At 37.4% G+C, this 27,851-nt stretch overlaps 2 protein-coding genes across 4 annotated transcripts in view; one reads left to right on the top strand and one right to left on the bottom strand.

Annotated features, from left to right (window-relative positions):
- Window positions 1-900, bottom strand: part of VPS50 (VPS50 subunit of EARP/GARPII complex) — a 78,736-nt gene extending 77,836 nt beyond the window's left edge. The window contains exon 1 of one of the 2 annotated variants that reach the window (XM_068211019.1): window positions 732-900. In XM_068211019.1, coding sequence (XP_068067120.1) covers window positions 732-764 — 33 coding nt within the window. In that variant the 5' untranslated portion in view covers window positions 765-900. The remainder of the gene's footprint in view (window positions 1-731) is intronic. The other variant, XM_068211029.1, reaches the window with a different exon arrangement.
- Window positions 901-2,956: 2,056 nt separating this feature from the next.
- On the top strand, window positions 2,957-27,164 carry HEPACAM2 (HEPACAM family member 2). 2 transcript variants are annotated; one of them, XM_068210918.1, is made up of 10 exons: window positions 2,958-3,493; window positions 8,881-9,231; window positions 10,322-10,606; window positions 16,598-16,894; window positions 19,746-19,871; window positions 19,953-19,977; window positions 20,100-20,137; window positions 21,440-21,513; window positions 23,659-23,771; window positions 26,957-27,164. In XM_068210918.1, exons 1-10 carry the CDS (start codon window positions 3,424-3,426, stop codon window positions 26,964-26,966), a joined length of 1,389 nt encoding a protein of 462 aa, XP_068067019.1. In that variant the 5' UTR covers window positions 2,958-3,423; the 3' UTR covers window positions 26,967-27,164. The 2 variants fall into 2 exon arrangements, with proteins under 2 accessions (XP_068067027.1, XP_068067019.1); XM_068210926.1 differs by lacking the exon at window positions 26,957-27,164 and having other exon boundaries at window positions 2,957-3,493; window positions 23,659-23,775.
- Window positions 27,165-27,851: the final 687 nt, after the last annotated feature.

Genomic DNA, 27,851 nt, shown 5'->3' on the forward strand with positions numbered 1-27,851 from the left:
AGTTTTAGGGGGAAATAAAAGCTTCTAACTTCCCCGTGATTTTCTATAACTATCAAGAATATCTGATGTGGGCAACATAGGCGATTTTTTTAAGTTCTCCAATTAGACACAAATAAACAGGCTTCTTTTCAGGGGTATCTTATATATGTGAATAACTGGAATGTTCTGCTGACACACTTCCTTAAAATGACTCTCAGTCTTAGAAATATTGGTCCAAACGTAGGCTTAGATCTACATAATCCTGGAGACAAGCGGTACAAGTAGCAGACAGCAGTGAGCTGACAGACACACACCGAGTGCTCTGGCACACACTCACTATGTGCCCACCCAAGTATGTCCCTGGCACCTTCTCAGCCTCGCCTCCCTTTGGACCAAAAGCATTTGCTGCCAGACAAAGCTATTTTACAGAACCATAGCCCTGATAATTTTGAAATTATATGTCAAAAAAGCAAATTGACACGGGCCCGCCCTGTCATCTTCAACAACCATTTCTCTGTTGTGACCCGAGCTACGCGTTGGCACCTGCGCACGCTTCCATTTCTCGGAAGAGAGAAACAAGGCGGATGCGTGTGCAGCGGGAGCTCGCACGCCGCAAGCCTTCCCTCCCCGGCAGGACAGCGGGCGATGCCCGCGCACCGGCCGCTCTCCGGAGTGCTCGGGCACGGCGTTCCCGAGGAGAGCCCGGCTCAGCTGTCGCGGTACCTCGCCGCCCCCCGAGAAGAGCCGCTCACCTGGCGGGTCATCAGCGACTTGATCTTCTGCATGATGGCCCCGCCGCCGCCCCGACTGCGCTCAGCGGCCGCGCAAGGCGCCGGGGCACGGCGGAGCCATGTTGGGAGCCATGTTGGGCGCCACCTGACCGCGCCCGCCCGCGGCTCCCTGGGAGCGGTAGTTCCCGGCCGGCCAGCCCGACTACAAGTCCCGGCAGCGCGGGTCCTGGAGCTGCGGCTGCTGGAGCGGGTGGGGTGTTGGAGTATTGAGGGTCGCCTGTGTAGACTTGGAAGCGGTTAGGTCAGAAGATAAAACGAGACTGTGTTTGTGGAAACAGGCTGGAGCGTGCACGTGGACGAGGAGAGTTTCCTGGTAGTCTCGGGTTCTTTCGGGCGTTACGCGCAGAGCGCGTCTGGCCTGTTCGCGGTGATGGATGTAGTTTTGCGTCGGCAAAACAGGCTTGTGTCACTCTTATGTAGTTGTATTGATAGCAACTTAAAAAAAACACACACACACCAAAACTCACCAGATAGCTTTTTAAATCTAGTTTATCTCAGCACAAGAAAAGAAATAATTTATCCTACAGTCTTCGCTTAAGTGGAGACAGCATTCGACGGTGACACTACCGGCACATCCAGCGTGGCACGGCTGTGCCTGTAGAAAAGGGGTTTTCCATCTCGAGGGCACGTAGGTCAGCTCCGCGTGTTTCCCGGTCCTGCTGTTACTCAGCGCCCCAGCTGCTGCTGTGTTGATGCAGAGCAGGGCAGGTAGGAGCAGGTGTCTTTGAAACGACACACCGACAAAGGGAGGGTCTGCAGCCACGGTCCCTCCCTGCTTCTTTTGGCAGGAGCTCATTACTTCTGGCTACCATTGGGAATACCGTGTAATTGTTTTGTGGAAAACCTCTAACAAGTTTAGCACATAACAAAATTACTTCTCATTAATAAAGTAACGAAAATTTGCAGAATGTTGGTGCTGCAAATAGTGTTGCTTTAATGTAGTTGCTTCTACTCACAAAGAGGGAGGTTCGATTTGTATTAAGTCTAAATGCCATTTAACAACTAGCACAAGCTACAAATCTACTGAAAATAAAATCCATTTTTCACATGCACGACATTTTTGTGGGTTCATTTAAAACTTGCAGTGTATTGATAACATCAAGAATATATTGAAAGGCTGGAAATTACAGGCACAATTGAAAAACATAACTGTGCTTATCTGTTCCTTTTTTATTATTATTTTCTTTGCCCTTATGGGGCATTTAAAGTGTCAATACAAGTTTTATTCCAATGCTGAATGTCCCATTATTTCAGTTAGAACTTAGTTAGACTCTATGACCCATATTTTGTTACATGGTGAAATCAAGTAGATAATAATTTCTAATCTAGGCTTTATGAAAGGTTGCAATTTGATATATCAAGCCTACAGTTAGGTGGATTAAGCAGCTTCTAAACAACAACATTCAGGTGGACAGGACAATGGAGCCAGAAAGCTTTTGGGAATATGTGAAATACCCTCTTCATCTCCTGACATATGTCAGGTGGTGATATTATTTCTGGTGGGATCAGTGTAATTCTGCTTTATTAACCTGGAATAACCCTTATGTTTCTTATATTGGCCCTGGAAGCATCAGTGTGTTTTCACCTCTCTCTCTAAGGTAAAAATGGGGCGCTCATCCCTTCTGATGGGGGTTTAGCATCTTGCTGCACCTTGCTCCTAGCACACAGTGAGGGGGAGGCAATTCCTTCCTACCAGTTGCTCCTGCACAAAGCGGAATACAGTCTAGCCTAATGTTTGTTACTCCATAATAGTCTGCCTAAGTGCTGTTTAATGAAAAAGATTGTGTGGTTTTGTATGGATAAACCATCTCTGTCACTGCTAATATTTGCTGTTGCAAACTGTTACTGTTCAGCTCTGGGAGGGTTTGTCCAGTTTGCTGCTGATTTGTATGGTGGGTGACAGCTTTGGACAAAATCCAAACCCTACATTAATATTAATTTAAACTGATGTAAGTTAATGGAGAAGAAACAATAATCAGCAGTTAATAACTGTAGTAAGCTGTCCACTCTAGCCATAGGATCTTCATTTCAAAGATGTCTCATAGGCACTTGACATCACATGTTGTTTAGAGAAAGGGAATTAATTCTTTGCTGAGTTATACTTATTTTAAGGAAAAAAATACAGAAAAGTTACAGGCTTGAAAGTGCTAAGAAAAAAAATAGTAAGGCTCTTTATCAGCTGTTTAATGGTGTTTTTTGTAACAGAAAATGAGAGGCTGTGATTAGAAAAGTTCTGAAAAAATATTCTGAATACTAATTTTAGTTTGAAATAAGCATGTAGCATCACAGTATTTTTTTATGAAACTGTAACTAAAGGAAGTTAATAACTGTATAACCTGTTCACTTGGTGCGTTTACTTACTTCTATTAATTAAATGTACTTTGTATTGTGTGCCCCATTTATTACATTCTGTGTCATATTTGCTGTGACTGCTGGGGAAGGGTTATGATAAAGTCAGAGGCAATGAAGATGGGTCCTCATCTAACAGGTGCTCCACTCCCTTTGTTCTTTGTATACACATATTCAAATCACACAAGGCAGGGGACAGGATAGGACCTGTTAACTCATTGCTGATTTCCCTAGCAAATAAACCAGCAGCTGCAGGTCCAAGCCCTGGCTTAGTGCTGAGAAGGTGGCATTTGTGTGGGACAGGATGCTTTCATGGAGCCCTTTAGCCAACTTCTTTTGGGACTTACAGTGCAAAATATATTTTCTGCTTGTAGGTAAGGTACAGTATGAATTATATTTGATTGTCATTTTGGAAATGTGAATTGATTCTATAAGATTTATCTTTATAAATTTAAAGATATTTCTGTTGTATTGTCAGATGTTTGATTTCAGGAAGGTCGCCTAAAAGCTTTTCATCAGATAGTGGCACCTTGTTTTATGAGTGAAGCTAAAGTTTTGGCAGCTGAACAAAAATGAGTGCTATACATAATCTCTGTGTAAAACTTGGCATTGATTAAATATTCATAGTCCACATGTAAAACATGGGTAATGATCAAATATATACTATTGCATTTTATTGAGTAACACATACATTGTGCATTCTTTTTAACCAGTAAGGCTGGACAGATTCTTAACCAATTATACAGAAGCTGTTACTCACTTGTTTAAAAATTTATTGAGACAGCACTGATGCATTATTTTTCACTTCTTTATTATTAATTTATATGTAATATCTAAATGTAATTGATATTGATACTAAATTAAGCTTTTAGTCAACTGAAGAGTATCTCCCCATTAATAATGCTATTGTTTGGTGTCTGGGTGCAGGTTTTGTACATGTGCATTTGTTATCCATGCAATGGATAAAAAATAGATGTTGTGTGTACTTTGACAGAAATATCCTCTGATCAAATGTTATAGATAAGCTTATTTCTACAAACTACTGTAATTACCTTTTTCTATATTTAATTGTTTTTGTAAAAGTCAACAGAGGAAATATGTAATATTACAAATCAAGTGCATACTCTAATCTTTCATGTATAAGAACAACTTTTTTTTATCTTCTTTTTGAACCTCACAGTTCTAGCTTATTATAGAGTCACCTAGTTTCCTTGATTTTGGGCTCAATACTTTTTCAAGACTTTTGGCTTCATAATGATTGATGTTTTATATGATGATTATTGGATCTCTTCTTTAAAAATGAAAAAATATTTGGTTGATAAAAAACAGTGATTTTGTGCTTTATCTACTTTACCACTTTATTGGATATTTTTCATTAAAATCCTACAAGAATTGTTGTCATTCAAGCAGAGTGCTTTGAGTACAGGTTTATTCACCAGGAAGCCTTACATCCTTACCCAGGAAATGTGCTGCTCATACTTCATATCATGATGAGAATCAGGTGCATTGGAGACATGACACAAAGGCCACTGAAGGCATTGACCTCAGCAAATAAAATTAAATCCTGTAACAAAGCTCAGTGGAACTTTTTCTTGGGCAAAAATCCCAATCCAGGGAAGAACATTCCCAAATTTTCTATTATATAAATGGAGGTATAGAAATTGCAGCTTTCCTGGACCATTACATCTGGGTTGTTTGGAGTTTTTTGTTCCATAAATGAACATACTTGTAAAAAGGGGGAAAAAAATATTTCACTGATCTAGTGACATTTTGCACCAAGTTCAGGAGAGCTGAAGGGCTAAATGAACACTCTGGTGAAAAGCAGTTGAGAATCCAAACTCACTTTGACAAGGAGATGTGCATGTTAAATTCAGAGAATGCTAAAATCTTGCTAAGCAGGTTTCAGTTTATGCCATAAACTCAAAAGTTATGTCATAGTTTTTTTATTTAAACTAAAACTGCAGCCCTTGTTTTATGTCAACAACAGTTCTGTTTTGCTTGCTAATACTGATGATAGCAATGTGAAATGGAAGCAAAGAACACATCACTGAGCTCCAAATGGAGGTCATTGTGGTACAGCCCTTACAATCATTATACAAAAGTTAGGTGTTGGAATTTCCTCATCTTGGGGAAAAAGTGTATTATATTTGTAAAGCAGTAGGGATAGGCTTGAATTTTATGGTATTTGGGCCTGAAAAATATGAATTTAGTTTGACACATTGGCTTGATTTTGCTATTAACTTTAATTCAAGGATTAGTCATAATAGTCTCCAGTTTAAATTAAAAATCAAAATTAGTCTAGTGTAAGTGAATCATAGAACACTTTAGGTTGGGGAATACCCTAAAGACTATCAAGTCCAGCCATAAACCTAACACTGCCAATTCCTCCAATAAAGCATGTTTCTGAGTGACACATCTACACATCTTTGAAGTATCCCCAGGGAGGATGACTCTACCACTTCCCTGCGTGTCCTATTCTAAAGCCTGACAACACTTTTGATGAAGAGGATCTTCATCTTCTCAATAAAGAATATTCCAAAGTGCAGAAGACATGATCTCTGCTAAAACCAGAATATTTCCATCACTCCTCCCATAAAACCTTTGCCTTTGACAGAGCACCATTATCTAATAACTTGCCCCAGTCTCAGCCTACCTTCTCCCTTGCCCTACCAACCATGGGGAAGTTCCTGTGGGATGTTGGCACTCCACAAAATCCCCCCAGCAAAGCCAGAGAGACCAACAAGAGCTGGAGTTATCCAAAGGCACTCCTGAAGGGGCTGAGGCGAAAATGGGGTTTCTGCCCTCACCACCTCTGGTGCCAGCTAAAAGACTTTCCTTAATTGCAGATCAAAATGTCTTTCCAAGACATTACACGGAGCCAATTTTCCCTGTAAATCAAGTAGAACAAAGATAATTTGCAGTTTCTATTCCAACAGCTTTTAGTTGCTAAGAAAGTACATTTTCCAGCCCTGATTCTCTTTTCATCCCTCTATTATGCTGTTACATTCCATCCTGGTCATCCCAGTTATCCTGGTGCTCACAAGATTAGGTTATACTAAGTTTTTGCACAAACAGATCTGTGAGAAATATTATTTGTTTTCCATATTTTATGATTGCACTGCTTCATTTATTGGCATGTTGTCCAACAGTACAATCCCTTATTGGCAGCTAAATAAACCCAAAAACTGAACAGCTTTGTACATAAAGAATGAGTAAGTATATGGACAGGTCTTTTAATTACAGATCTCTCTCTGTGTTTAAGAGATGTGTTTGACTTTATTCCAGTTGATCTAAAAATTTAAATGGGTGGTTATAAAATTGGCAGGTTATATGAAATAGATCTCTAGCATTAAATATTTCATGAAGGATTCTACTGAGTTACACTCTTTCTCTCTTTTTCAAGTGGACAACAGCAGTTTAAATCTGATTTGTACTGTAATGTTGTCAGGGAGCATATTAACATCTGAGAAGTGTTAAAATAACCAACAAAATGCTTAATGTCCTGTTAACCAGAGTCTAGCAAGCCTTGAAGAGTTGTGCAGTGTTAGAAAATTGCAAGAATAACAGGCTACAAGTACTGTTAAAAAGGGGTAGGAGAGCAGGCTTCGGTTTCATGTGCATCATCTGTTTTAGGTTTTTCATCTAGGAAGTTAAGCATGTAAACAGCTCTGTCCTATGTATCCTCCACTTAAGCCATTCCACATTTTTTCTACACTGTTCCTCTTTTTTTTTTACCCTGTTCTCCTCCTATCTCAGCTGAACCCCAGCCAGTCCTCTGCAAATTAAAGTCCATGCAGCCTGAAGCCCTCTGCCTGCTTCCTCCTTAGCCCCATTAATGGGGGCTTGCCAGACTTTCTGTCAAAGGATTTCACTGTCTTTTTGTATATTTCCCCGTTAGTATTCTACAGTGTTTTCCTTTGCCTTCCCTGCCATGCCCTCAGAAATGCTGTAAGCTATCTTTAGCTGAGTGTAATATTGCTCAGCTTTATGAAAAGCCACAAAATTAATTTTTGGGGTAGATTTTGTACAGCACTGCTGGCTACCCAGGAGCTAGTCCACTCACACTCCAGAGTACCTCTGACATTAATTACTGGCATTACTGCTGCATCCATAACCACCACTCCTTTTTGTGTCCCCACCCTCATCCTCAACAAGTTTGCTTTGCCATTACCTCGTGGCAAGCAACTGTGCACAGAAATTTGATGCTTCTAACCCAAAAGACATGTACAGATACCACATTATGCTACTGAATTGATTTTTTTTAATTATTTTCTGTCACATAACCTAGGAAATTAGACAGAAATGAACCTTTAACAATTTCTGTCATAAAGACTAATGATATGAAAGTAGGGAATGTAAGAAATAAAGTTAACTCTGCATTATATTAATGAGCACAGTCACATATTTTTCATGCATTGCTCCTTCTGCTCTTGCCTACCCATCCAGCTCTTTCCAGATAGAGACACATTCCATGTACATCATCTGGGAAGTTACTTTTTCATTGTAGGTATTTGGAAACATGTCAAGAATCACAGAAGCTCAGGTCTGAGGGACCTCAAGGATCATCAAGTCCAACCAAAAATTATCATTAGCAGGAAAATAATAGATGGTGCACTTACGTTTCTTATTTATAAGAGGTTGCTTTTTTCCTAGAGTTTTTTTGCCATTTGCATTGTGCTTTTTTAGCAGAATTGAACACAAATCTGAGTAATCAAACCTGCAACTAGAGTCAATTGGAGTTGCATCTTGAACATACTAAAACTTTCTTATATATATTGAAAAATCATACCCTTTATATTTTGAATTGGTCATCCAAAATGAGTCTGTATTTTTGCTGTTAATATTCTCTGGGCTTAAATTATTCATCTCTAATGTCCTATCAGTTAAAATGGTGTTGTGAGATAAGCTCATTAATGCCAATGTTCATTGCTGTTCTCATAAGTGCCATGGCAAAGTTAATGTGAAAATCAATCACTTAGTTCCTAGACTAAAGCTTTAATAGTGTTTTATAAATATGTCTTAGGCCAGCACAAGGAAAAATTATTTTTAAAAGGTATGGGAAAGACAATGATTAACCAAGGAGTGGCCTTTTTTCACCATAACAGAGACAGAATTCTTGGAAAACAGAATTAATCATGTGGCTGAAATTTTCACTTTTGTGCATATTGACAGCAAGGCTTAATTCTGGCAATCTCCTAAGACTGGAATACTTGAATTTTGCAAGATTTGTAATGTTTCTTGAATTTAGTCTTACAGGTACAGAGCAGTCAGCAATAATAATTATGTATAGTTTTAGTCAGAATTCATGAAAGTGCTGCTTGTCAGATTTTCAGTCAGTTTCTCAGTATAACTGGCAGAGTACCTAAGAAGTCCAACCCAGAAAAAATCCTAAAAACTGAGTTTACAATCCAAGACTGTTAGGCAGTGTAAGACCTAGAAATAGAAAATATTTTAAAGGGAAGATACTTTATACATGAAGGTAAATGTACATTATATATACATATTTTGGTCAAACTTTTAACAGTAAAAGATCCTTCCTTTGGCTTTTTGCTTAATACGAGGCTAGAGTTCTGTAGTTAGATGCAGCTTCACCAAGGTCAATGAGCTCTTGCCCCTTTCGTACTTAAAATCTGACTTATAACTAAAAAAAAGTGAGTTTTAGCCTTGAAAGTTTTTTCACTGTAAGAATTTCTCATTTGAGTTTCCTGGGGTTTTCATTTGTGTTTTTGGTTTGTTTATTTGTTCTTTCATTTTTATGCAGGGATTTGTTCTGCCTTAAAATTGACAGTACCATCTCATACCATCCATGGTATTGAGGGGCAACCACTTCATCTTTCTGTTGACTACAATTTCAATGCTACAGCTTCTGAAATCCAGATAATTTGGCTTTTTGAGAGGTCTCAAAGTAATCCAAAATACTTGCTTGGCTCTGTAAATCAAAGAGTTGTTCCAGACTTGGAATACCAGCACAAGTTTACCCTTATACCACCAAATGCATCTTTGAGGATTAATCCATTGCATCTCAGTGATGAGGGCAATTACATCGTAAAAGTCAATGTCCGTGGAAATGGGACCATAGCTGCAAGTCAAAAGATTCAAGTAGCTGTTGATGGTAAGTTAGTAAAGGACAGTATCTTCATTTTGAAAATAAAATTACAATAGTTTTGAAGTCCTGGTTCTTAGTATCCAGTTACAATGGTGTCTCATTTAATGCAACCAGCAAGAATAAATGCAAACAATTAAGTTATGTTTTTTTCTACTGCTGCTGGAGGGAATACTAAAATATGTCATCTTTAAACAAAATTAATATATTGATTGATGCTTCTATATCATAAGTAAAAAACTGAAGAGGTATAGAAGCATTTAAGATTATATTAGACAGACTTAAAAAATAAGATTTCATAAGTTTCTGCTGTGCTATCATGATGATGCATTGAATTTCAAATAGTCTTTTCCCCTGAATAACTTTACCTCCTGTAACAAAGAGGAGCCATTGACTTTTGCTAGTGACTGTAGTCTGTAAAAGAAGCCCAGATCTGAATTCAGAAATTTACTGAATTTCCCTCTTTAGACTCTGCTCTTTCTATTGGGGACTGGAAAAAAAAAATGAAATGGGGAAAAAATTATCTAAAACGATGAAAAGAGGCTTCTATAATTCATGGACTATACAGAGGGAACCCTGTAACTGAAGGGCTCAGGGTTGGAAGGAATGAGATGAACGACATCTTGAGGTGGCAAAATTGTAGCTGCCATTCAACTCCCAAACCCATCCCAATCTGCAGACATCCTCATGACAGATGGCCCAAATTTCAGTGATGCCCGGTGTGGGCAAGGCTGTAGGCAGTCATGCTGAGAGGTCACACATAGTGGGCAGTGTCATGCTTTGTGCTCTTTTCCTTTCTGTGGACTCAATGATTTGTACATGAGGCAAGAGGCCATGCTACACATGACTGCAGCCTTTATAATTATTACCAGTAATATCAACAGTCTGTTTTTATTTATGTCCCATAACAATTCTTACAGTCACCAGCTGAGAATATGGCCTTCTTTTTTTAACCTTTAACTACATTTAAGAGATAAATTTTGAAATATTAGTAATTTCCAGGGAGAATGATGATTGCTATTTGAATCATCTTGACCATGAAGACTGTAATATAATAGCTTGTCACTTTAACAACTCTTCATATCTCTTTATTTTACAGTTCCAGTCACAAAGCCAGCTGTACATACTGAACCATCTTCAGGAGTAGTGGAGTATGTAGGGAATATTACCCTAAAATGTACTGTGGATAGAGGTACAAGGGTAGCTTACCAGTGGATGAAAAATGGGAAGCATCTTCATGCTGGCCCTAATTATACCTTTTCATCAAACAATGCTACACTTCTAATTGTTCCTGTAGTAAAAGAAGACATTGGGAATTACAGCTGTCTGGTATCTAACCCTGTCAGTGCAATGGAAAGTGAGATAATTGCACCAACCATATATTGTGAGTATATAAAATATTCATTATTATCTTTGTATGAATGATTTTGCTGGAAGGAGTGCCTCTAAATGTGAAAACAGGCAGAAAACAGTGGAGTCAACATTGTATGTGAGCTTGCATTCAAAATGAGCTTGTTTGCAATAGCTCTAACTTTAGACAGGATAATAAAATTATTCAGTGTTGGGTACTTGTGAAGATCAGTCTCAACTGCAGAATTCAAATAGAAACTTCAAAATTTCCACAGATGTCTTGAGATGTGACTCAAAGGAGAAAAATAATGAGATCATTATACATGAAAATGTTGTTATAAATGAAGATACCAAATAGTATCAAAAAGCTAAGCACAGGAAGTACCAGGCTGAAGGACTGGTATTAGTGGGTTTCTTCAAGATCATTTCAAGTCCTGTCTTTTTCAATACTTCCATTAATAGCAACAGAAAGAATATAGGGAGTATCTCAATGACGTTCATTCATGACATTAAACAGGAGAACTGAATGACTTTGACAGAGTAATGGAGCTGGGATGAGATTTGCTAGCAATGAAACATATAGGCATGGCCTTTCAGAGAAAAAAAAAAAAACATGAACTTCTTCTGATAAGATTGAGATTGATTAGAAAATAATCAAGGCAGTGAGCCTAGGTGATTGAGCTATCACAAGATATCTATGAACCGGCAGTGTGATTCAGGCATGAGAAAGACATATTTAATTCTGGGGGAGTGAGAAATGTATTTCCAACAAGGAAACAAGGGGAATGCTAATGGCACACAAAAGATAACACCACCACATGTGCAATCATTCCTGCAGCCCCTGCAGACCACAGAATGCTGATCTTGAACTGGAAAGAAAGACAGGAATGGAGAAGAGACACGGAGACCTCAGTCAGGTTTAGCAAAATTAGAACTGAAAGAAATTATTGCATTCCATATCAAATGGGAAACGTGAGGGAGCAAGAAGAGTTGCATAAAGTCCATTTTTGACAGAAGAATAAACCATAAGGTAGCCAGGTATTTTGGCTGAAAATTAAGGCACCTGAGAAACTAATTGAGTTGGAGGAAACAAAAGATTGATTTAATCACCATTCAACAATTATACAATAAATCTTAGAGCTTTCTCATTTTGGTCCATGTCAGGAATTCCCAGTGCCTCCTCAGTTTTTAAGTAGCACATGCTACACATATGTCACCTGCAATGCTCTAATCCTCATGTCCTCAGGGATTGAATTATCCTTCTCAAAGGAGAACTGAAGGACCTACCTTGCCACCAGTCCTATTCAGCCAGTTTATCCAGTGGCCCAGTCTGGAAGGGACACTGCAAGGACTGGAACTGAATTCCTGTCCAGCCAAGGGCTGGTGCTCATTCCTGCTTTCTCCAGGCTCTGGCAGCTGGTAGGCAGCCCATGCGCAACTTGTTATGATTGCACCACCAACATATTCAGAACCTACATCTCTTACATCTCTACCTCTTATATTTTCCTCCTCCTCCTTTCACCTCCTTTCATCTCTGATTGTCTATTCTGCTGGTTGTTTGGGGTTTCTTGTTATAACTCGGAAGAATTAATTGGATAAGGGGATGACTTGCATCTAAAGTATGGGGGGGGAGGAGGTGTCTCTACACTGCAGCAGGAGAAGAGAAAAAGGCTGCCTAAATTAGCAAAGATTAACAAGGACGTTGTTAGATATGAGCTAATATAAGCTTATGTGTAGCTTATAAAATTGACAGCAGTGCAGAATTGAAGATCAAGAAGCAGTTGCAAAGAGTCCTAAACAAGGCAAATATTAATTGAGCTTCCATCTCATTAGACCGAGGAATCATGATAAATAAGGAAATATTAGCATTGATAGAGCTTTAACTTATCATTACTGTAATTTAAAAAAAATCAATCACATTCTTTCCTCAAAGTAGCACATTTTTATATGCCTGTTTTTGTAAAGTCACAATCTCAGCTCACTTATTTGCTTAAAGTGCTAAGAATGAGAGCTGAAGGTGTATGAACGCAGCTCCTCTACTGCATTTCTCACTTTAATGAGCTGTGAATTTGCCTTATAGAGGTCTGTCTTCAAAGAGTACCTACATAGAACTTGGGACACTGTATCCAGCCTGAGAGCCCCTTCCCATGCAGTGAAGTCAGGTCAGGCTAGAAAAACATCTGCCACCCTTGCTGCCTTTTCAGGCAGCTCTGTTGCAGAGCCCATGTGAGATTTGAATTTCTGACCTGTTATACATGGGATTGTCTCCAAAGCACTGATGGAACTCACAGGTGTCTGGAGCACCTGCTCTGACAACTTGTGTCCTTCAGTCCCAGCTCTGGAACTGCCTCCCCCCTTCTTCCTCATCAATTACATGCATTTTTCAGCAAATTTGAAAAATCTTTCTAAGTTCTAAACTAGAAACCTGGTTTTGACCTACTGTTTACTAGAATTTTAAAATCTCAAAGTTAAAGTGTCCACATTTCTTGAATCTTTTGCTGTTTAAATGGTTGTGATATACAGCTTGAGATTCACTTTTTCTCCATGCATGTAAATATAATTGTATATGCATTTTCTGAATGTCCTTCATCAGAACTGAGGATTTGTTTTGTCCATAATATCAAATTTGAAAAAAGGTATTAAGGACAAACAATGTGATGCTGAAAGACTTCAAATACCTGTGGTATTCTCTACATCCAAGTCAGTGATGGGAGCTGGGGTCTTACTTCCTGAGCTATATGAAGTCGCCTAATTTGGTTCAACCTCTGCCTGCAGAAGTACTTTGTCTCCCAGCTCCCATTTGTCAAAAACAATCCAGAACAGGCCCCGGGATCTCTCTCTGCCATATGTCATTGCTGTGGGGGAGTTGCTGGAGGTGATAAAGAAAAGGTCACTCATGGTAAATACCTGCCATCTGCTTGGAAACTGTAACAGTCTTGTAGTGATGGGAGCAATTGGAAATATTCCCATGGAGCAGTAAATTGTTACTCAGAAAGATTGATTTATTATTTTACACATCATTTAGTTAACTAGTTTTACTGAGACAAGAGGCAGATTTCCGTAGAGAACAATACTTGAAAGGGAAAATAGAGCTGAGGGATCCATGAAGGCTATCATTGTGGGTTGTTGCCGAGTATGAAAAGTGGTATTTAATTAATGTCTTATTAATATTATCCTGCTTCTCCATTAGTTATGATCATAATGCATCCTGGAACATGGCTATTGCAGTCATGTGACTTAGAAACAAATTATTTCAAGACTGGAAGAAGCTACTGTCTGTAGGCTGCAACAGACACTGTTGTACTGTGTTGATGGAGTTGAACTCAGCAGATTTAAGTGGGATTTTCTTCCTCAAGTCTTCCAAAAGATAGAATATACTTACTACTAGTGAGAGAATGGTTAATTGCCTACTTTTGAGAATCATCCTTGAAGCTGTGTATAACTGTCAGTTACCCATTGTTTAGGGACCTTGATGTACGTGATGTCCAGGAGAGGCAAAATATTGCTCCAGGCAAAGCAGAAGGGTTACCCAGTCCTTGTGTTGGCTTCAGCAAGGAATGCCACTTTTCAGATTTTGCCAGGATTTGGCTATTTCTTAAGATAACCCCTCTGTTTTTTTCCAACTTACTTCCCCAGCCAGTGTGTGTCAGTGTTTATATAATGATTTCTTTCAACTTGCAGCTTCCTTTAAAATATAGTTCTCGGTGTTATCTCTTTATGCTGCGCAGTTATGATACTGATAGAAAAGCAGAACTCAGTTCCGATTCTTTTGCAGACTGTGGCTAACCACCAACTGCAGTGAGGAGAGCATGGAAACCAGTCAACTATTCTTACCAATAATCTCTGTTAACACATATCAAAGTCATATTATCCATGAAAGTAAAAGCTAATTCTCCTAAGAAGGGAGAATTGGATTGGAAGAACAACTAAATTGCTCTGAAAAGTAAAAAAAGTATGTTCCTGCCTATACATAACTTGTGAGGGGCTTTAACTCATTTATGAAAAATGTCAAGGGCCAGTACATCCCTTCTCCTTTCAGATCTGAAAAAAAGGGGAAGTAAACACCTATAAGAGGTGAGCCCCTTGTGAAAAGCTCCCCTTACACAGAAACATGCTGCCTGAGTGAGGCCAGCCAAGCCAAAACAGTGGGGTATAGGTCTGTACTTCGCAGAAATGGTCATTACAGGGTCAGCTGGCTCTTGGAGACGATAAAGCAAGTGACTCAGGAACTGCAGAGCCTGTGAGGAAGCAGCCCAGCATCTATAACTTAAAGAAAAGCCATGATTCTTCAGAGTGGCCACTGCAATATAGGTGGAAGCAGCACTAATTCATCCTGAAGTGAATTTGTGTTGCATTACCCAAGAAAATATCATGCGTGATGTTGGCCATTCCTTAAAATGAGACTGCAAAAAGCTTACCACTAGGAAATAAGAAGAGAAAATTAAAAGATTGACAAGTCTATGTTGTGAAATATGGATATTTACTTAAAAGTGGACTAAACTGAGGTCATATGTGGTGTTCTATAGTCTCTTGTCTAAGCCTGAACAAACAGAAAAAAACACAGAGGCACACACAAAATAGCCTGATTTGTGTTGTGTGCTAGTGGCTTAGGTGTTCTTGAAGAATAAATGAGTCTCATAAGAAAAGGCAAACACTAAATAGAAGTATTAGAGAAGTATTAGAGAACGTTCTAACATGGTCCTGAATTTCCTGGTGGGAAATAAATTCTGAAATATACAAGTGTGCAGCTTCATGTAAAAGGGATTTTCCCATTCAAACCCAGCTACATTATCTTAATTCTTCCCGACAACCACAGGAAGGTGGAAATGTTACTAGATTCCACTGTCTGCAATGGGCACAGTACTGTGCCTGTTTTGTGCTACACCATTCTGTATGAGGAAGCTTTACTGATCTTCAGGGATCCTACCAAAAGGATACTCTGCATATTTTCTTCTTTTGCTCTGTCATATTAGGTCTGTGCATTTTTGATTATTCATGCAAGTCCTCAGGGAATTAATAACATTAAAATGATTAGGGGTTTTTGGTTTTGTTTTTTTAAACTAGAAAAAGTTATTAAATAAGGCACACTTCAATAATTATATACTTTACATAAATTTGTGTACTTCAATAACTGTAAAAATAATTTTAACCTGTAAAGATATAAAAGCTCCAATAATCTGAAGTGTTCTAGTGAAATAGCATTACAAATACTCTTATATTTAAGTATATTGTTTCCCTTCTCATTTTCCTATGCAGGTTGCACTAAAAATACTCATCTGCTCAATTTTTTGAGTAATGAACTTAAGACTGTAGAACAACATATGCATCTTCTAATTATATTCAGAAAAACAAATTTCAGCACCAGAACTTGCTCTTGAAAAAAACATAATTATAGTAGTAATTATTTAAGTATTTTAAATTATTAAATTATTTAAGGTATTATTTAGTAGTACAAACCTACTAAAATAGGGGGAAAGTTAAAGTTTATTCTAGCAGTCATTTATGGAAAAATTTTTCTGCACTCATGTAAGACACACCCCACTCAATATTATGCCTGTAATTTAGTTCCCTAAATAATTTATATACTGTAAATTATTGCAGTGAAGGTAACATTACAAGGCCAATTTGTTTACTTTAAATTTGTAGGGAAATTACTTATGCCAGTAAGTTTGGCATTGAAGTAGAAATCGAATATGCTCCTGAAGAAGACATGCTCCTTTACTTCATAGAACTCCAACTGATTTCAGTTTTCATTCTTTTTATCATGCTGAGAAATACATACACACATGCTTTTTCCTTAAACAGCAATTAGACCAGTATTAAGTGGGTGTAGCCTGAGCTAAGCCTAGCACAGATCCAGTTATTGAACTGAAAGCCTTTTCATTGAAATGACTGAATGCCAGCCATTCTAAAGGCTAGTCTAACGTAAATATTCTAACTTTAGAGATACATTTCTGATTAGTTTTTAATTATATACTTTGATTTTCATTTTCTCAATGTATTTCTCTTTTTTTCCCCAATGCAGATGGACCCTATGGACTAAGAGTCAAATCAGACAAAGGTCTGAATATAGGGGCAGTGTTTACAGTTGACGTGGGGGAAGTTGTACTGTTTGACTGCTCAGCAGATTCAAATCCACCAAATACTTATTCATGGATTCAAAGGGATGACAATACCACTCAAGTAATCAAATATGGACCCCATCTGGAAGTTGTATCTGATAAAGTGGCCCAGAAGACAATGGATTACATGTGCTGTGCTTTCAACAACGTGACTGGAAAACGAGATGAAACTCACTTCACTGTTGTCATTACGTCTGTAGGTAAGAATGTAACTTTATTGCTGTAAAGTGTAACATCTGAGTGGATGCCCCAGAAAAAGGAAGTCATTCTTAGAATATGTATTGAAATTTAGGTCTTGCTAAGAATATAGTAAAGGGGCTTTTGGACATTTTGTGGGATACAGGTTTTACTTGCTGTATGACACAGCTTGGAACACAACCCACTAAGACACTGAAGTTTTGCGGGATTTTATTACAATGTTCATGTAAATTATTTCCTTGTTATGTTTATGAATCTCTGGATTGATTGTTGGGTTCTGAAGAACACATACCTTCATTGCTCATACAGTATAACCTCAGCTCCTGTATCATTGTGTTCAATAGCAACAAAGCAGTTTTTGAGAAAATCTCCAGAAGCACAGAGGAAAGAACAAGATATCAAGGAAGTCTGATGTCTCTTCTCAATACAGATGGATACAAGTATTTCCAGATAAGGAACATATGCTAGTAATGTTAAACAAGAATGACTAGATTGCCTGTTAGAAAATTTAACAAAGCAATTTCACGTGGGCTGAGCAAAGAGCTGACAAATTTCTTCGTCTGGTAAACAAGATATGCCTATGATTCGGGCTACTTACTGATTCATCATGAATCCAGGGCTTTCAGTATGCTGGGAGGAAGATGGGTTTCAATTTCCTAGTAAGAATACTGCACTGAAAAACTAAATATTGTGGTTAGTAGTAAAAGAAAATGCAACCAGAGCTACGTATTTATAGAAATAAACATGACATTTCTCCAGGAAGTTCATGTAAGATATGATATTCAGCTGAGATTTCCTTTCAAAGGCCAGAAAGAAGAGAAGGCTCCATGGCTTCATGGTTGGTTGCACTTAAAATTATAGATTTCCTAATTACAAATATTTTACTTACATCTTATTAAAACATTTTATCCTGTGTATTTAAAAATAGAAAAAGATCTTTTTCCTCCTCGGGAGCCATTTTCTTTTTCATGAGTGTTTTTTCAAATATCACTAAATAGAAATGTCAAGGCTATACCTTGCAGAGCAGCACTGACTGATTCTAAGAGGTATGAAATCACACACAATTCATTCTCAGCAATGCTGCTCAGGCTAAATTCTCATTGCAAGTGAATAAACACTAACCAAAGCCTATGAGAATTGTCCATATTCCTTTTCCTTACCCTCATAATCCTAGATACAGAGCCTGGACTATGGCATTCAAAATACCAGAAACCCCATTTGCAGTAGCAGCAGGAACTCTGATGTTTCAGAAGGCCTTACACAACTTCCCCGTGGGACAGAAACTCACCTATATGGTGCTATAGACAGCTGCCTAATTAATCCTAAAAATTATCTAGAAAACAATTATTTTAATAAGTTACAATTATATCAATAGTTGCACTAAGTTGTTACCCATTTTCAGCCAAGATTCTAAAATGAGATGAGGTATCTCATGTACACCAGTCATTGCTCAGTTTTCAAGGTTAGTCAGCTTGAGTGTGTTAAATGCATGCAAAGAGCATGTCTTTGTTTTCTGCACTGATATATCTATGGAAATGTGATTTATTGAGTTAACATTTGAAATTACTCACTTTAAGGAACAATTTTAAGGACTCGTCTGATTCTCTAGCATTTGGGCTTTTTCTTCCTAAAGAAAGCAGTACACCGAAGGACTACTAAAAATTTGGTGAAATTGCAGTGATTTAGTTTCCCATATCTTTAGGACACATCTGTCTAGAAATCCTGATATTTAATCTTCATGAAAACCACTGCATATATAGCCAGCACAATGCCACTGAATTACAGAGAGGTGTAAGTAGATGTAAGCAGCCCTCTGCACAGGAGTTCATCAACTACTGGAAACACATCCAGCTGAATAATATACATTTTAATTGTACTAATAAATCTGGCACTAGCAAATATGCAACATTAATTTACCTGTATGGATTGTGACTTGTCCTTTAATTACATGAATTCTGCACAATTCAGAGCAAAAGGAGGAAATTAAGAGTGCACAAGCAAATATGTCTGGCATTTCCTAACTTTCGCATTCTTGTCTTTGCAAATTCATTACAAATGTTTTCTATGTGCTTCTAGGTATGTAATTATATGCATTTGTGTATGTGTTGTATCAGAGAATCCTACTGGAAAAGTCCTGCTAAGGCATAGCCCAGCAAAAAACTTGAGCAAAGGAAAAAAATATGTTTAATATATTTAGATATGAATACAAACAACATGATAGAGTCCCTATCCTTGGAGGTGTTTAAGGAAAGACTGGACACAGAACTTAATGCCATGTTGATCTTTGGTCATAGGTTAGACTTAATGATCTTAGAGGTCTTTTCCAGCCTAACTGACTCTGTGATTCTGTGATAATTTATTGGTTTCAGATGTGGTTTGATAAATACCCAGACTGTCAGTGATCTAAAAATCTTTACAAAAAGCCTAATGGATCTTTTGTCTTCTCCTACTTTATAGCTCCCAGCTACTAGGATTATTTCCCTTCAATCTAGCACAAGTTGCTCTCTCACCCTCTTTTTTGGTAGTTCAGTGTCTCTATACCTCGAGTTATAATATGCATTTTCATTTTTTGATGCTGTAATTTGTGGCTTATATTTACTGACTTCATTTAGCTCTAGGCACTTATCTGCTTGGAAGTCTTTTCTGATATGCAAATCATTGCTTTTTCAGTTTAGGAGATCTGTGGGGAAAAATAAATATTACCCATTCACAAGACCCAATTTTTGCATGTTTTATATGTCTATGCAGGTTTACTAGGTTCAGAATGATTTTAAAATACGCATTTTTCAGTGTCATTGTAGCGCATTGTAAAGAACAAGGAACTAAATCCAGTACTCATTTTCTTTGTCACAGGGATGGAAAAGCTGGCCCAGAAAGGAAAATCTTTGTCTTCTCTTGCAGTAATAACAGGAATTTCATTATTTTTGATCCTAGCTATGACCTTTTTATTCTTATGGAAAAGATATCAACCACATAAAGGTATGTAAAAGCTAAGCAAAGTTCGACTCTTCTTTTGGACCATTGGAGCAAAAAGAATAATTTTTTTTTTCTTATTTTCAGTGATACAACAGAAGCTACAGAGCAGGTAGAAAAACAATTCATCTTACTTCTAAAAGTACTTTCCATCCAGAGAATTGCATTTTATCATATTAATTTTCTTTCTTTGGCTTATGACGTCAAACTGAAAACTATGTTTATGTTTTCTAGGGCAGAAGCTGATTACAGAAAGGCACAGGCATTTTCAGGTAATGCTAATGAAATAAGTGTGAGCATAAGGTCAAAGTCCATTTCTGAAAAAGAAAAATAGCATCACAAAATACAGAAAAAAATAAAACTAAGAAAAGAGTATTTTTATGTTGAGTTGCACACCTCTGATAGCTTAATTAAGATAAGACCTAAATGAGTAGTCAGTATGGATTTAGCTCATGCCTGCAGCTCATAGCAGTATGTACTTTTGTCTTAAATTCTACCTATTAATCCCAGTATTCTGGGACTGGAATACCTGTATTTCAGTGTTGTCACCAATATGACTTAAATCAGTGTTATTGTGGGATAGCAGTAAGAGGTGATACACCATGGGAGGATTGCAAGTGAAAATGTTCATGGCATCAGTTGTTATCAAAATAATGAGTTAATGACATTGCAGTATACGTACATAACTTTCTATCATATTCTGTACTACCTTTCTCTGTGTTAGCAGGACCCAGAGTGGTTTTTTTTCCACTGCCTCTTTTCCCTCCACAATGCTTCTCACCTGATCCTAGGCAGGAGATGCTAGAGACCAGCTATCCTTTGGAAGGAGATCACTTTTATTCCCATTCCTTTCTACCAAAGCATCAGAGCAGACCATAAACTGCTACATGCACAAGTAGAGGGAAGTATATGAAGCTTAGGAAGGTAGAACATTCACTTGAGCACAGAGGGTACATCAAAGTCATAGCAAAGGATAGAAATTCATAATTGTTTTTAGTGCTGCAACCTTTGATGTGGAATGCTGCCCAAAAGACAACCGAGAGCCTCACATCTCCTGGACAGTGGGAGGGTAGACTAAATACACCTAAATGCACCTAAATACAAGCTGTATCTGAAGTCCCAAATAATAATAATAATGTGGCATCTATAGGTACCATGTTCCCTTTTATTATTCTCAGAATTGCAAAGCATTCAGGTGGTACTGCTTCACTACACTGTGGATGTGCTGAGTTTATTTATTCAGCCTCTTTTCTATGGGAAATGAAAGTGAATTGGTCATTTTAACCTTCCAGAATAGAGAGTATGAATGTCTCTACCAAAATTGTTGCTGATGTTAGCTAGAGGCTCCACACTTGGTACAAGGTGTGGGAGATCACCAAGTACCATGCACACCAGCTCTGCAGCTGTCCTGCTTCACTCCACACCAGTTTAGGAGCTCAGCAGGGAAGTGGTACAAAGCAGATCACATAACGAGTATTTGGGTGTTTTAAAAATTAGGGCAAAATATCTTGCCAGTCATTATTTTCCAGGTTCATATTAACATGTCTTTTTTTAAATCTTTGTTCTAACTTTAGGACATGAAAGTGCTTTGGATGATTTTGGGATATATGAGTTCATCACTTTTCCAGATCTTACCAGTGGCTCTAGGGTATGTGATCTTGCATCATAAACAGACAGTTTCTCTTCTAGGTATACTTTTTCTAGGTATACTAAATATGTGTACCAGAATCCTTCTGTAGGTTTGCTTCTGTTGCTTTTTACAGATGTCTGTATGACACCATATTCATGGCTGTTGGTCACCAGTACTTGCTCTTTCTTTCCTGTGTTATTAGTTCAGTACTTCGTAGTCAACATAGTGAAGTAAGGAATAACTAAGCTCTAAAGACAGCAATCTCCATTCAACTACCCTATATTAAAAGAATATTAAAATAATATTAGTAATGTTGGGTAGTTGAGTAGCACTGAACCACTTGTGTCATACAAGCAAGTGTGTATTGTTGTGATGCCATTTTCTCCCTTGACCCTAATATTTCTGCTCATGCAACATTCAGCCCTGGCAGTGCAGAAAAGTGTCAGGGGGTTATTTAAAGTGTAAATATAAGATAAGTCTCAGCTGTATTTCACAAAAATTATTTGGTTGGTTTCATGTATTGTAGGGTGGGAGTTAAGCATAGGAATTTTGCTAGCAGAAAAGAAATCCTGCAACATTTGCTGCTTTCTTGCATTGTGTCTTTTTTGACATTACTGCATAGCAGTTTGAGACCATTCTGATATCGTGTAAATGGACAAAAAAAAGATCACAAACAGGGCCACAAAATTTAGGGACAGTGGTAAAACTGAGAGGAAAGAGAATAAAGATTTTGCCTTAGCTAGGGAAAATTGCCAGCAATGTAATCTTGTAACTTTGGAGAGCATCAATCTGGTCAGGTAAGGGAGAGCTCTTAAAGCATGGTCTCAGTGTCACATTGCCACACCTAATTTGTTTTTATGATTAGTACTCATAATACATGATAGCAAAAAACAGTCATAGATTAATTTATCATCTCTGATGGAGTTAGATGTTTGAAATATACATTTATAGGGCTAAAGTGCTACTGCAAATTTTAGTGGAGAGGACAGGCTTTTACAGCAGCAGAGATAAAAGACTTTTAGAAAACAAAGCAGCTGAACTGCTTCTTTTACAGTTTATGCCAGTAAGAGGCTTATTAAGTTTAGAGATCAGGCCCTAGATCATTACAGCCTTAAGCATACTGTGATGTTATACTAAAGAGGTTATATTTAGATTAAATAAATTATTTACTTGTAAGGATGGTGAGGCAACTGAATGTTGCCTCAGTTGCAGATGCCCCATCCCTGGAAGTGTTCAGAGTCAGATTGGACTGTGAGCAACATGGTCTAGTGAAAGATGTCCCTGACAATGGCAGAGGGGTTGGAACTGGATAATCTTTAGGGACTTCCAACCCAAACCTTCTATATCCCTTAAGCTGATCATATCACAATATCACATTCTTGCAGGATCAGGGCCTTAGTAGGTCAGGAGGGAGAGAGCAGTGGCAAGAACAACAGGACAGATGTACAAGCAATGAAATCTACTATAATTTCCAGTAAAATTTCAAGGAACAGGAGAAACTCCACTCGATTATGTTCAGCTATTCAAATGTATAACATTGCAGGTAAAGTCAGCATTTGATCCACTGATTCATTTTAGTCAGCAGAGAAAGGGGAAAATAAGAAGGTGGAGATAATGAAGAACTGGAGGTTAGGTATTGGCAGAAAGACTGGTAATTCCTTATGGATGTAGAGTCTAAGTAAATCTGTTGTCATGACATGAGAGGACATTAATATACTTAACATGCTGAATAATCAATATTACTTGATTTACGGAAATTCCATGCATTTCTCTCTCTTTGACAGGCTGGTGGGAATTTTATGCTGAACCCAAGCCTGGAATATTTACTGCTTTTTTACCATCTGTTCTCCTGCTTTTCCCTTTAATAAATGTTTCTTTCTTGACTTGTGGTACTTTAATATAAAGTATTTGCTTTATTAAATGCAAAAGCTGCATCCTAAATCTTTTAAGGGGCTAAATGAATTTAAAACTAATACTTGTCTTACTATTAATGTGACAAGAACTTACTCAAAATGAAATGTAAACTAGAAGAGATTACCTGTTCAATCCATAATCAAAACTTTGTAAAAAGTTTAAAAAATTACAAGTTACTTTAACAGTTTAATTTCTGTTGAATCTTTTCATATTTGTACTTACAGTAGGAATATGCTTTGTTGGTTTTAGGTTTCAAGTCAATCTGTTCCTGGCCCTGACTTTGTCTCAGGGCAGGATATGCTAAGTACGATTTATGAAGTTATTCAGCACATTCCTGAGCAGCCAGAACAAGACCACCAAGAGTAAGTTACAGACTGTGCTCACTCACGTGGTAACTCAAATACTTTTGCATCCAGAACAATTTACATTTTAGTAGCTGAGAGGATTATGGAAGGAAAGATATAAACTACCTTAATTCCTCCACCATTTCCTAGCCAATCCCCCACTTTTCCTCAAGGCTCCAGTCTGTTGTTTCATTACACCAGTTTTGTTAAAGTGTAAAAAACAAAAGGTGAGATCTTCAAACACAGCTTCAAATTGAAATTCCCACTTAATTTAATTGGACACTGAAACATCAGCACTTCCTACTGCATAGGTTAAATATTCAATCAAAGCAGTTTAATTGGTAGCATGGTCTTCAGACCTCTCAGCCATGTGCCAAGTAGAGTTAGAGTGGGGGTTTTTGCAATGTTGAAACTGGTCAGTTGAATAATATCAGAGGTTGTTAAAATAGTGCCTGAAATACTAAAAGACTTATACTCAAGTAAGCAGTGTCTCTATAGCAAAAGTGTCTCTCTTGTTGTGTGGTACCCTGGCTGGGAACTCCACAGAAACACTTTTGCTGAGTTAAATACCAGGAAGGCCACAGCACATTGTGCTTATGTCTTGTAGACCTGGTTTTGTTCAAATCACCTAGTGTATATCTTCCTAGCATAAGAAGGGTGAATACACTAAAGTTTTTGTAATCGTAGTATACCTGCCATAAATCTATTGCGAATATAGTCATTCTTACAAATTAAGAACAGCATACCAGACTTTTTTTGGTAACAAGCCTATTCTATCTCATTTTCTATAATTTTTAATGTGTTCTGTTTCCTTTATAGTTGAAAAGGAAAATACACACTTTTAACAATATGCTAATCAGTTGGCTGAGTAATCACAATGTTTATGTGACTGCATTAGCATGCAGTACTTACCCTACAAAAAATGTCATTATATCTTAGTTTATGTCTTCAACTGTGTGTCCAAGTTATGTATGTAAACATGCAGCCATGCTTGTCAAAACGAGCTGGTCAGTGAGAAAGCAACACTGAATTGCTAATTATGTTTTTTTTCTGCTCAGAATTTTTCACTTTGAACCCTAAGATTTTAAAGCCAGATGTCAAAAATACCATTCATAAAATACGTATTTTCTTACTCTTCCTCTTACATGTCTTCCTTCTCAAGTTTCTCACTGATACATGACCCCTCTGAAAAAAAGGAATAAATGCAACAAAAAGGTAACTTGAACTTTGTGACAGTTCAGATTTCAACTTAAACTTTGCAAAACATATTCTGTAGTTGTAAAGGACTCATTTGCATGAACCAATTTTGCTGCTTTTTTCATATTTCATATTTTGAAAAGGAAACAGGAAGAAGTTTTCACTAATAGCACAAAATCTGCTAAGCATGATACTGGGCAACCTCCTCATATGAGAAGCACCACATTCATGAATTTTCCAATTCCTGACCTGCTGAGAAGGAGCACTCTGAGTGATAAATAAATAAGGATGACTAAGTCAATACTGCTGCTTACAGCAGGATGCTTCCATTTCAGTATAAGGGAGAAACAAAACACTACAGAACAGAGAATGAAGCTGGGAAAGTAATTGCAAACTCCTGTAGTGCAAAGTAATGATTACTTATGGTTGAAACCCACAGACTCAGTATGCAGTCATCTGTACAATAATCAGCAATATTCACAGGAAAAATGATACAAAACTTGCCTGCACTCTTTATGGCAGGAATCTCTCTCTGTACAAAGCAAAAGAACAGATATTACAGGAGCCAAACAGATTTGTTAGTTAAGTGATCACTTTATTCTTATTCCCAGTGCTTCTAAATGGAATTGCTGTGATTTCATAAATTTATTAAAATAAATATGTAAAGCAAAATCAGTCAAAAGCAATGTTTAATTCTCAGATTTACAGTTTGAGAATCTTTCAAATCCCGTCTTTGAATGTAACTTCACCAGAATTAGCTGGTGTTCTCTCTCTTGCTCTTAGAAATTCCAGTGACAATACCAGCAAATTTGCAGACTAGCCAATGCCTAACACATGGGAATAGCCTTTTCCACTTTTCATCCTGCTTTTCTCAGCCTTTTTAGCCTTTCATCCACACATGCACATATGCCTTCGACAGTCTAAATAATTACAAAATTTTACATGTGCCCTAGTTCTTAAAAGGTAGAAATACTACTGTTAAAGAATTAAATTCTTTGAATCTCTAGGGTTTGGACTGACAGACTTATAACTTAATTGTTGTCAAAACATAAGGTAAGATGATAGCTGGCTTTGCACTTTTACATGCATGTGCTTCCATTAGTTACTTTTCACAACAGTCTTTTGCAGACTCACCTCTTCTGCACCTCCAAAGAATCAAAGGGAAAACAGAAAATCAGATTTTGAGGGTACTGTTCTGCTCCATCTCTAGGATCCACAGTCACAGGGAGTTACAGGATTGTCACATACTCCAGTATATCATTAAACAGATTCTTTTAAGCCATTTTGGTTTGATTCTTTTCCCACCCTTGGACATTTTTTTAAACTAAATATAAATTCTTTGACAAACTGAACAGGTTCTTCGACATATGGAAAAAATCCAAAGATGTCTGCCAAAGCTAATGAGCAGGAGGTTTAGCCAGCTTTTATAGATAAGCACTGACAGCTCATAACTGTTCCACTAAAAACTGTTTGTAACTTAGGTTTCATTTTCACTCCAAATGAAGAGAATTTTACATCATCTTCTGATCCATACTGTTTCTCTCATCTCAATCATTAACCATATCGCAGATTTCTGCTCTGCCAGCTGTTAAAGAGCAGTAAGGATACAAAGCCTTGCCAGGCATTTCAGCACAGGGTTGTACTGTGGACTGCTCTGGCTCAGTCCATGGTTACCACCACCCTTTAGCAGGTACATTATTGTTGGACAATATGAGCAGCTTGAAATATCTGTACAGAAAGAGCAGCAATGCAGGATGCCATATTAGCCATTACGTTATTATGGCTCAAACCTGTGCTGTCTTTTAAAAACTAGACATACTATGCATACTAAAAATTCATTCAAAAATTAGTGTGTTGCAAATCTGTCCCCACAAATCTTATTCGGGCTGAAGAACTGTGTTTAGAGCTGCTGGTTTGCTTACATATTTGCAACAGTTCTTTTAAAGAAAAGAAAAACAGCGTTATGGACAAGTGTTAGATATATCTATGTATATGTTCTTTCCTAGATGTATATGAAGATACAGGAAGAGGAAATCAAAGCACCTGAAAATACCAAAGATACTTCTTCTTTATAATATACTGAAGGAAATGCCAACAACTTCAAGAGTAGCAAAGGCTTATGCCACCTTGTCTTGAAATAGCAATTTTTCTTCAGATTGAAAATCCCTTTTCTTGGGGTGTTCCAAATTGCCCGTTTTTAAATTATTTTTTTTCTTTTTTTAAGCAATAATTCCTTGGAAAATAGGGTTATTTTTTATTCTTTTTTTTTTAAATCAGTGAATACAAAAGACAAAAATGCACTACAAAACCTACACCTTTTTTTGAAAAACAATCAGCAGAAGCACAAGAAGGAACCAGGCCCAAGATGCCATCCATGCTTGTTTTATTAAAAAAATAGCAAAAAATAGCAAAGAGAAGGTTTTTTTATTTGGGTTGACTTTCACAGGAGAAGACCTCCACACTGGCAGAAAAAGTAATAAATGCAGTATTGTCAGATTGCAAAATACATTTGGGGTTTAGAATAAAGTCATTCTTTTAATTCATTTAATGTGACATAATTTTCATGTGTAGAAACAGATTTGTCAAGCAGTTACAAAAATGTATATATGTATATTATTCAGAATTATGTGTTCTCATTAAATTGTTTCCTTTGCATTTGAACTGGTTTTCTATTTGTTGCTGAAGAGCCTGTTTCTCATTGACTAGGAGAGTAAGTAATATTCAAGCTATTTCCAAAAGCTGCAGGAAGTTCAGGCTATTTGTACATTAAAATAATTCTCCAGTGCAAATGAAACCAATCTTACTCTGTTTAAACAATGTGCTACAGGTCCCTTTGCAAATAGAAGAATACTGATCCAGAAGCTTCTGTTAGCTGGCTTCTGAATCCTGCACGAAAATTCG

The sequence above is a fragment of the Anomalospiza imberbis genome, chromosome 1 (genome assembly GCF_031753505.1).
Source record: "Anomalospiza imberbis isolate Cuckoo-Finch-1a 21T00152 chromosome 1, ASM3175350v1, whole genome shotgun sequence".
NCBI lineage: Eukaryota > Metazoa > Chordata > Aves > Passeriformes > Viduidae > Anomalospiza > Anomalospiza imberbis.